The sequence below is a fragment of the Lytechinus variegatus genome, chromosome 6 (genome assembly GCF_018143015.1).
Source record: "Lytechinus variegatus isolate NC3 chromosome 6, Lvar_3.0, whole genome shotgun sequence".
NCBI lineage: Eukaryota > Metazoa > Echinodermata > Echinoidea > Temnopleuroida > Toxopneustidae > Lytechinus > Lytechinus variegatus.
The window spans coordinates 43,833,102-43,844,891 of NC_054745.1; the positions used below are offsets into that span (position 1 = coordinate 43,833,102).

Consider the following 11,790-nt stretch of genomic DNA (forward strand, 5'->3'; position numbering starts at 1 on the left):
ATGACTCAATTGGACATTTCTACCTCTCCCCTTTCCCCTCACAGGCAAACAATTTTGAACACATATCATACTGACTGGTGAACTAATGAAATTCAGGTAAATTTAAATTCCTTTGCACTCCATATATATCTGGTTAAGTAGGAGAATACTGAATTGATATTTTGTTTTTTATCATCATGTTAATTTTCTTTACCATTATCATTATTTTTATTACCTTAACTCAGTGGTAAGACCCGCTCTCCTATTCCTCTCATTTCATTTTTTATTCAAAAAAAATCTTCAGGTTGAAATTCTTTTTTTATACAATAAATTATTTAGCACCTATTAACAACACTATAAGCACCAAAATAAAAGAGAGAGTGTGGCATGCAAAAAAAAGTTACAATTGAAATTGATTTTGAAGATGGAAATCACAATTGAAAAAATTTAAAATTGTTTGTCCACAAAACATTAAGAATCAAAGAAAAGAAGATTATTGCACCAGCATTTAACTTGGATGAATTTGGATACTCTTGCTTCTCCCAAATTGATATCCAAATTTCATATGCATTTCACTATAAAATCACTTTTTTTTCAATTTTGCGAAAAAAAGTGCGTAGAGTAGTAGTTATAAATACATATATGTTCTTGGCTTGCAAAGCATACACATGAAAAAAATAGATGTCCAAAGAATGCCAGCACAAAACATTAGAAAAAATTTGTCTTTACAGAAAAATATAAAAGGACATAGTAAAAATCAAATTTCATGTATTAATTGAAACAAACTGAAAGAATAAATCCTTAAAAAATTGAATTTTAGACCCCTTTCTAGTACATGTAAACGATGGATCTCACGTGATACATTTAGTCATGTAATAATAATAATAATAATAATAATAGGCATTTATATAGCGCCATCTATCTAGAAATATTCTATTCCGAGGCGCGTTGTTATTATCATTATTACCCTGGCTTTAGCTCGAGCTGCCTCTCAGCGCTCATGCATTCAAGGAATTAATCCTGCCGGGTACCCATTCACCTCACCTGGGTCGAGTGCAGCACAATGTACTCTTTCTATTGACTTCAATCTTGATGAACAAGGTATTAGCCAAACATGTAAGGACCTAATATGTGTCAGTAGTACCAATAAGCATACACATTATGGGTATCAATTCAGTAATAATATATACTATATAGCAGTCAAAAAAGATATGTACAGAATTTAGAAAAAAATGCAGTAAAAAAGATACATGTACATGTTCTTACCAAGTTTAATCTTAAAATAGAAAAAAAATGTAAGGACGTGAATTTGCTGGTATTAGTTTGGGGAAATTGAAGTCTTAAGGTGCTTTATGAGCACTTTCAGTTGTAATAATTTGGTCAAGCTCTCAATCCATCAATCTTACTGATATTTATAATAGCTTTTATAGAAGTAGCATGCTAATTGTTCTAACAATTCAACACCATATGTCAAAATGAATGGAAATTAATTTCAATCAATATTTCTCTTTGTTGATGACTCTAGGTCTTACAAGTTCTTCAAAAACCCTATCACATCTATTAAAACCTTTTCAACTATTTAATTAGTCAGAAATACAACACTTTTATCATAAAGGTACTTGTCAGCAGCCAGAAAATATGGATGAGGGTATAGTATCTTCACTTTTAAAATTCTGTGGTGTCTTCGGTTTTCCAAACTTGCAAAAAATCACAGAAATTATGGAATGTGTTCTGAAGAAAACAGAAATATCAAGGGAAAGGGGTAATTATGTTTCTTCTTCCTCATCTTCTTCTCCTTTCCTTTTTTTCTTCTTCTTCTTCTTCTTCTTCTTCTCTTTCTTCTCCTTGTTTCCATTTCTTCTTTTTCTTCTACTGCAAGATGCTGAAGATACACACACTGGTTGTGTGTGAGAATGTGTAGAACTTCTTCTTGTAGTACTTGAAAGATAATTGCAAAATTTATTTGTATCATTATGAAGCCGATCACTTTCTCCTTATCCGCAAATGCCTGGATGTGAGACCAGAGACAAAACAAAGGTACTGTATTGCGTTGTCTCTGCTTACAAAGTCAATACGCGCATAGAGACCAAGCAAAATACAAACAATCAAGCCCTTCCCGATATTCAGAAAATATAGTGCAATATGGTTTTGACCAGCTAAGATGTCTGATACGGGTAATAATAAGTCATATTGCCTGAACTTTAAAAATGATATGATTCTCCTACCAATTTCATTTGGAATCGATTTGATGAAAACTACTTTCAATTAAAAGAGAATCCAATCTTCCACATTCTATTCTAAATGTACTTTAAGTAATATTGCCTAAGAATCATGTACATTCAACAACAAGAAAATTCCTTTAACAAACAAACAAACAACAAAATTCAGTATCAACTGCCATCCTGCTACAAATGAGTGGCAATATTAATATATCCATATATAGCTTCTCTCAAACGGTTAAAAATTGGGAAACCTGTTTAGGTCCCACCTCAAATACATGTTCATATATATATATAGAAGTAAATAATTCATTTAATTACAATTATATGAATACATTTCATAGCTTATTACCACAATCTCAAGTAGAATATTTCAGACAAACTTCTCCCAATATGGTTAACAATGTCAAATTCAATACAGTTTATAAATCAATGGTTAAAAAAAAAACAATAATAGATCAGGATATATACAGATTAGCTCAGAGATAAGATCGGGTGTAAAAAGGTTGTAAGTACAAGAGAAAAAAACAGGCTCACTCAAAACCAGCGTCCACTTTGATTTTCTCCTCTTATTTTCTATTTATCACTACTTGCCACTGCCTCTATCATTGTTATTATGTTCAGAGCCAAGGTGGAACAAACATCTTTCTTTGAGTTTGAAACAAGAATTTCAACAAGGCATAAACCAGCAAATGGCTCCACAAGAGACCAATTTACTCACTAGATTAAAAAACAAAGAGAAAAACATTCCCTCAAATTGAAATTGAAACAAGAATATTTGAAATGGTATTGAATCGTACAAAAGACTGGTTTCATGCATCTAACCCAGTCAATGTGTGTGTCACTCAATATAAAAACACATATCTTTAATGGAATGTTGTGTAATACTGCTATCTGCTAACACTCAAATCTACTAGGGTGATTCTATAATAGGTGGCAATTTGCGAAAATTTCAGTGTCCCAATCAAATGATAAAGTTTGAGTTAGCGAGACCATAAATATTGTCATGAGACTAGTTGATCTCCGCTGGCTACCAAATACTGAGAAGTATATTAGCCTATGTTTCTTCACACTATGATTGTTGGTTGGTATATGGTTCAAAATTTATCATGCATTTAATGGGACACAAAAATACCACATGTACCCTATGTTATGGAATCCCCACAACAAACGTGTAACTTACAACCTTTTTACACTGCTGAAGTCTAATAGGGGGTGTGAGGGGGGCAACGGTGTACCCTCCTTATCTCGCAGAGGGGTGTCTGTGATGACCGAATGAGAAGGCCAAATCCTGACAGAGTCCGACGTCGGTCTCCGGTGGGAAAAGACACACTTCGTTTTCTGTGGTAGCGATGACTTTGAAGGTCTGGACAAAGAGACTAGTCTTGCGACCCCTTTCCTTTTTCTCCGAGCTAATGAAGATGTATCTAATAGGAGTAATGATAATTTATTTGAAAGAGTTTCTATTAAATTATTTCCTACATCATTCTTTTATTCTACCCTCTTACTTTTGATCTCAGATCTATGCACATTCTCTCGTATTTTGCAATCATGACACTGGCTCTGTGTAAAACAATTTTTTTTTTTACTCTTTACCGTGTGCATGATTCTTCTTCACAGCTGGGACCCAATTTCATTATTTTTTTTGGCAGTTTCTGCATTTATTGTCAAAATACAGTTTCTGCATTTATTGTCAAAATAAATTCACAATACATAAACATAATCGTAGTATGACATTAAAGTACATTGTATAATGTGAAAAATTTACAGCAGTGTGATAACAAAATTTAGACATGAATACAATTTAAGGATAAGACAAAGTAGTGAAAGACAAATGCAGTGGCAAACTATATAAGCAAAATAAATGCTTGAGTTATAGCAGCCAAGAATTAAGATACAACCCATCACAATCCTTCTTTCCAGTACTCCTATTACACCTAAAGTTTCCAAAACATGGGGGAAAGGTCATTTCAAGTTTCCTTTATTTCATTTCGACTCAACATATTACACAAATATGAAATAATAACCATACAAATCAATCAAATACAAGGGACTATAGCAATATTGACCATACAAAAGAAATAGATAAATGTTTTATGGTTAACAATAGATAATTGTACAATTGTGATGTATACAATTAGGGTAAAGCAAAATGTAAAACAATCTCAATTAAACATCTGGAAGGTTATTTTGATCTTTGTTGATAAAATAAAAGTTGAGGAAATGGAGGGATTCACTGAAAAGCAGACTGAGTTATTTGTCCACTGGTCCTACAAATTACGGAGCATTCTTCCTGAAGATATTAAAGAATGATTATGATCACTGATTTGAAGCTTGGATATATATTTTTTTTTCTGAAATTAACATTTTTTACAGAAGAACAAAATACTTACTTGTCCAAGTACGTGTCTTCCCATTCAATAAACCTCATCTCTCTCCGGAACTAGAAAAAAATGAGAAAAGGATAAATAAACCAACTAGACGTATTGATTAGACATGGACTGGTCTAGTCCTTGTATATTTCATTGCATGTACAACTTCAACTACTATGTTTTTTTAATAAACATTTCTGATATCATTATTTTCATTGACCATACTACATGTATAATTAAAAATCATTGTTTGTGCAGTAACGTTTCAATTTGTACTTTACAGACAATCGAACTTGCAGACAGTACTTTCCAATATAATCCTATTTAAACCAATATTTGACAATAAATATTTGCCATGGAATGAATTTTTAAGAGGATAAAATGTGAGCAACTTCAAGGTGGTGCTGTGCAAGGCTTACCTCTCGCTTGGAGTGATCCAGCCTCTCCATGTCTTTTGTGATTGATGTGTCCGTCAGGTCAACGCAGAATGATTCTGCCGTGGGCGCCGTTTTGTCAATGTGTAAGCTTAGTGTGTGGAGAGCAGCATCCTAAAGTTTGATAAAGATATGTTACATAATTTTCAGACAGGATGAGGATCGTTTTGGCAAAAATTATGAAACTTAAAATAATATGTCATTGATGCTCACTGGAGCACTCAAATACCGGTATACATGAAAATTGTAAAAACAACCAATCAAAATTAATATTCGTTTGTTTAAGATACTATGTCAAAAGTCAGTGCTGCATTTTTCACATGGGAATCCCGTCAGCGGCCTTTGTCAAAATTTAATTTGACAAAGTAACAAATTATAAGTATACAAAGTTGAAATTGGACCGATTGGGCATTTGAAGTAGAATGTAGATCAAAGAACAATTTGTGTATTAACCAATTTGATAGTACATGTAAATCAAATGGGTTAGCCCTAAAACTGAGAATATGTGAAAAATATTATTCACACTGTTAAAATGCTCAAATTAAGCAGTGTGATATTATCACACTGTGGACACCTCGACTGTGTGACTGCCCACACTGTTCACATGGTCGACTGTGTGAATATGTGATTCACACTGTTGAAATGCTCAAATTTAACAGTGTGAATATATTTTCACACTGTGGACACAGTGTGACTGTTCACAGTGTGTCCACATGTTCGACTATGTGGATATGTGATTCACATTGTTAAAATGCTCAAATTCAACAGTGTGATGATATTATCACACTGTGGATACCTAGGCAGTGTGTCTGCCACACTGTTCACATGGCGGACTATGTGGATATGTGATTCACACTGTTAAAATGCTCAAAAATTCAACAGTGTGAAGGTGATTTCACATTCTGTTCCACACTGTGTATACACTGTGGGATACACTGTGGAACACTGTGTTCTTTCCCATTGGGAGTAGACCATCTGGTGGTAGATCAAGTGATACATACCGGTAGCATATCTGGTTTTGGCAGTACGTCTTTAAGATGAATGAGCTCCATATGATATCTCTGCATATCTATTGCTGAATAGTCATACCCATCTGCAAACAGAATCATTTTTTAATAACAAAATCATTAATTAATATCCACAATGGAAGAATACAGAATGAATGGGGGTAATTTTTTACTGTCTGAAAAACAAACAGAATAACAAAATATATATCAAAGCAATGAAATTCATGAGGGAAATAAATACAGGACCGTAATAGATGACTACTTGATGATAAGATTACTTTTATCACAAATTCCAGTGAATGATGTTGCATCATAATGGACAGAAATTGAATGCTGAGTAGAAATTAATATTATTCTAAAATTGTATTGATCAAAACATATTAGTTTCTTCCAGTTCTGCATACGGTGATTGATTCGAGTCAAATTAAATTAAATTGCATTCTGAAGATCTCTATGTCAAAGTCAATGAATCAAAACTGCTCTAAGAGAAAGAATGATAACAAAAGTCATAATATATATTAAGTAGATGATGATAGTGAAAAGACAATGATGGTGATGATGATGAAGGTGATGATGAGGATGATGATGATGACAACGATAATGATGGTGATGATGATGGTGTTGGTGATGATATTAAGGATGATTGTGATGGTAATGACGATGATGATGAGGATGATGCTGCTGCTGATGATGATGACAATGATGATGAAGATAGAGAAGCAGATTTTAATGGTGGCTGTTGATAAAGAAGATGACTATACTCACTGAAAGCGAATAAAACTACTGTATTGACCGTCTTCTTTGGCAAACATTCCAGATCATGTCCAAAGAAATCACATACTCTATGCCAGATGAGATCACTCACACCGCAAGAGACATCAACTGTTACCAACCGATGTTCATTACGGAAATATGCTAGCCACGCCTTAACACTGTTCTGATACAATACGTTTCTTCTCTGTGGACCATCAAAGAAAAAAAGAATAAAAGAGATTATTATCAACTACATGAGCTTCTGGGAAAAGAAAATTATCTCATATAGAACATAGAGTAATGTCAACTTCAACAGGAGGGTGGGGTTGCATACTAGAAACAAAAAAGTGTCAGTTTGATATAAAGCCCCCCCCCCCCCACTGCATTATGCTGCCTGTCAGCTGAGACAATAATTCCCTCCTTGTCCCATCTCTACTCATCACTCTGTCTACTTTCATTTTATCAGGATGTTAATAGCTCTCCATGTCTTACAATTAACCCATTCCCACCCTCCCATTTCCCCTCCCCCACCTACTCCTCACTTTAAGCCCAATCAATCTATCCACCTTCTTTCAATATTAGGATGCATACACTGTTGTATAGGTTTTTGTGTGATCCAACCCCTCCTTACCCCCCCCCCCCCTCTACTGAATACTCACTGCTAGTCTTGATGAATCGGCTTCATCACTCTGTCCGCCTTCCTTCATCTTATCAGGGTGTTTAGCTCCATGTGCTTTAGCTTCTTCAAGAATCTTGTTTTCGTGGATGGCAAGGTTCAACGCAAAGTATGATGGGTACTGTGTGATTAAAAAATATATTAAATTGTAGTATTGTATATTGCTTTGGGTCCACATTATTTTACAACAAAGTCCAAAGAATGATAACAAAGATATAGTCCATTCATACAGTATACAATGTGGAGGGATCAGTGCTTTGCATATTATATCCTATTTGATTTCAATAACTGAACCAGGGGGGTGTTTAACAAAAATTACATTCAAATGTGACTAGAGCCATACATACATGTACAATATGCAGTAGTACACGCATTGTCATGATATCTTCTACCGGACGCAACTGAGAACTTAAGTATGACACTAAGTCGCACTTAAATTATCTGTGAAAGAACCCCCAGAATCCAAATTTCAATAATCCATATGGAATATGCTTTTATTCTTTAATAAAACTACTCCTTGACAACCTAAAACTACTTTTCATAATGTATTTTACAGTGCATATTTTTTTTCAGTGCAGTACCCAAGGGTTATTATTAATATGTACAGTACATGTACCGGCAGACTTTCTATTTGAACCATACTTTAACCTGCATGCATATAAATTTTCAGTGTGTTGATGTTTCAACGTTTAAACAACAGGCTAGCCTGCATATTGTATAAACAAGCGAACATTCCAAACCAGTTGACATTAGACATAGTTGAAAAGCATACAGTCTCAGTGTACATGAAGAAGGAAATAAACATTTCACATTATTTTGATGAAACAGGGAGGAAGGTATTACAAGACATTCTGAGGACTTTTACAAAGTCAAAATAGTCATTTCCCAAAGATGATATCATACATGTATATCCTCAAAATAGTCATACCCAAAGATTATACATTTATGTATTCTCAAAATAGTCATTCCCAAAGACAATACATGTACATGTATGAATCCTCAAATTATGCAAGCTCCATACATGTAACGCCCCCCCCCCCCCCCAATTCTTGATACCTTCTCATCTCTGCATACCTGTATATATTGAGAGTTTGTTTGAATACCATAGTAAAAAAATATTTGTCAAAGCATCAATTAGAATTTTAATTTGAGATGTTAACCCTTTCAGTAAAAACAAAAACAAAAAAAACGTATTACCATACAGTAGTAACATATTCCTACCCCCCCCCCCATACATGTACATCTCTGAATACAAGGCATTTTATAATTGTTTTTTCAGGTAATAATAATGATACATTCTATATATATAGCGCTTAATACATGGTGTTTCTGAGAGCTTGATGGTACCGGTAATTCCAAAAAAAAATAGATAAATACATGTACATGGTTATCTAGATTGTAGGCCATCTGCACATATATACCTCATGAAACATACATGTATTATAAAGAACAAGTACACCAGTATGTATCATTTATTTTCCCCCTTTTCATTTCTTCATGAAGAGTGTACATGTCAAAGATGACAGTGTTGACATCTCTGTTTTGATTAGGTTGATGCATAGAATGCATGGCATGTAATAACATGTGGCGTGAGGTGAGGATGTTGGAATGTTAATTGACATGTGAATCTCATCATGATGTCTGCCTTTATCCTCCATAGATCCATTGAATATACAAGTATTATTATGTGCATTCCAATGATATCTACCTGTCTCCCTCATACATCATCCCTCTCCTTCTTTCTCTTTCTCTTTCTCTCTCTCTGCCAGAGCTGACTACCTTAATTGTGAAAAAATCCTATTCTTCATTTTGTCCTATTTCCAAGCATAAAGCTCTATTTCTCTTGAAAGTTTTGAAAAACATACAATAAAATAATCATTCTTGTGAGTAAAAAAATCCTATTTCTAGGGATTCCAACATGTAGATCTCATTTAGTACAATTTCCCCTTTTCTACTGAAATAGGATAAAATCCAATTTATTGACAGTTCTGATGCTCTCTCTCTATATCTCTCTCTATCTATTCGATCTATTTCCAATTTGTAGTTATAGGGTTTCCCAATTCTACTGATAAAACACCTGGGTGGAGAGTGGCAAACTGGATTGATGCCTTTCTGTGGTGGGATAAATTTGTAAACAAGCATTTTCCCCTGATAGAATAAACATGAAATTCAAAAAGCCTACCTTCTGTGTGAATTTGCTGAGTTCATATTCCGGATCCCCCGTGAGTGCCCCACATCGTAGAAGGAACCTTAGGTTTGGAACGATGTCAACCAGATAGATGTGCTTAGGAGCTTTGTCGATCTCATCGGATATCATTTGAAATATCCACTCAAGATTGATTAAACCGGAATTCTCCTGAAATTATAAGAAAACAATCACTCTTCATTAGAGTCCTGAAACTGCATACGCTTGCCTATAGGAGACACAGACTGAACAAATTTCAGATCTTCAAATTAGCAATTGGTATTGATGAATTTTATAGTCAAGATCAAATCTTTACATTGTCAAGATCAGAGCGAGCACATGGACACAATTTTAAAAATTCAGAAGAATGGCATTGGTACAAAGTTGAGACAAGGCGTATTCTCACTTTGTAAAGAGTTGTGACGCATACACTGTAGAAACAATCTACTAGATGAAGTTGTTAACATTCAATCTGTCAACATATTCAAATTACGTTTGGAAAAGGTGTGGAAAAGGCCCCTGAATATGTAATCCACATGAGAATTTTCTATGTCCTTACTCTACCCATGCTAGGCAATGCCAAATAAGATTTAGGTACCAACTTTGGGATGTACATGAAGAGGGGCAAAGAAGTTGTGTACAGCTTTATGCCTATTTCTATTTGTAAATTTCGGAGGCAAATTAGGAGGCCCGTGAATAACTTTTGGATTAAATATAATAAATGATATCCATCAGTTTGATTCCATTTGGTCAGAGTCCATAAAAGATACATTATGTTTCTTTGCAATTGCATTTTTTATTTTAAAAAAATACAGATATTTTTTTTTAACTTGAAAAGAAATTGCCAATTCCTTTCCTATTGTAAAGATTATAAGAGCTGATGAAACATGGTTCCAAATAATTAATAATCCTAAATAAATTGACAATGATACTAAGCAAAATTATTAATTTAATCATTATTAAAAGCAATACTTAATTCATTCATTTGTATTTTTACATATTAACATTATACTCCACTGCATAGAAAATGTTCCCATACTTCCATCTTAGTCATATCCCACATCCTTTACAGCACTCAGTTTTTTATGATTCACAATAGTCTAACAACCTTCTAGCTCTAACTAGATTATGTAGTTAATCACTGTGACCTTGGCATTCAGACATCTTAACTCCATCTTTATTTCATTGATTTTAGAGCTCATAGATCTCTCAGTAGAATTCTTTCATCCCAATCCATTATACAGCAAGATAATCAGATTTCACTTTAACTTTATTCAGCGATGAGAAGAGACTTTTCCCGGGGCCCCATTGCAAAAATATTTATCCACAGAAAAAAATTAAATGCCATTTCTGAATGCCCACCTCTGATTTGTTTAAATGAATGTTTTATTTTTTAGATTAGTGTTTGATTATAACCCTTTTTGTAATAGATGTAATCCCTAATAATACACACCTAAATGTCATTGATAATTTTGAAACATTCCTACCTGTGTAAAATAAAAGTGCAGGTAGAATATCTTTAGCATGACATAAATGAACTGCAATCAACATTAGATATGAAGTACATAATTGAATTGGAGTCAACTTTAGACATGAAGTCATTTGGATTGCAATTACATGTAACAAAAGATATGTCATTTTTGTAAAATTGCAATGTTATTTGGATTGCAATCACCATTAGATCAAGTCTTTTGAAGTGCAATCAACAAATAAATTTTGAATTACAATTTATAATGTCATTTGAATTGCAATCAGCATTAGACATGATGTCATAAACATGTAAATATGATGCCGTTTGAATTGCAATCAGCATTACATATTGTCTATTGAATTAGCATTATAGATATTCAGTCATCTGAACTATAATCAAGATTAAATATGAAGTCATTTGAATTGCAATCAGCAATAGATATGAAGTCATTCAAATTGCAATCAGCATTAGGTATGAAGTCATTTGAATTGCAATTAGCATTAGATATGACGTCATTTGATTTGCAATCAGCATTAGATATAATGTCATTTGAATTGCAATCAGCATTAGATATGTCATTTGAATTGCAATCAGCATTAGATATGAAAGCACTTGAATTGCAATCAGCATTAGATAAGAGGTCATTTGAATTTCAATCAGCATTAGGTATGAAGTCATTTGAATTACAATCATT

General features: G+C 33.6%; 1 protein-coding gene across 1 annotated transcript; it reads right to left on the reverse strand.

Annotated features, from left to right (window-relative positions):
- Positions 1-3,441: 3,441 nt before the first annotated feature.
- Positions 3,442-9,791, reverse strand: LOC121417882. The gene is made up of 7 exons (XM_041611616.1): positions 9,623-9,791; positions 7,424-7,561; positions 6,777-6,969; positions 6,006-6,097; positions 4,990-5,118; positions 4,592-4,641; positions 3,442-3,625 (listed from the first exon to the last, which is right to left on the reverse strand). The coding sequence occupies exons 1-7, from the start codon at positions 9,755-9,757 to the stop codon at positions 3,442-3,444; spliced, it is 921 nt and encodes a 306-aa protein (XP_041467550.1). The 5' UTR covers positions 9,758-9,791.
- Positions 9,792-11,790: the final 1,999 nt, after the last annotated feature.

What these genes read in the sequence shown, in the direction of transcription:
- LOC121417882 (XM_041611616.1), bottom strand. Translation starts at nt 9,757, where the DNA reads ATGATATCCGATGAGATCGACAAAGCTCCTAAGCACATCTATCTGGTT. An exon ending in AGTAGTTTTATTCGCTTTCA is followed by an intron (nt 6,098 to 6,776) that starts GTGAGTATAGTC and finishes TTCTGTTTGCAG; the next exon opens with ATGGGTATGACTATTCAGCA. An exon ending in TGGATCACTCCAAGCGAGAG is followed by an intron (nt 4,642 to 4,989) that starts GTAAGCCTTGCA and finishes ATTTTTTTCTAG; the next exon opens with TTCCGGAGAGAGATGAGGTT.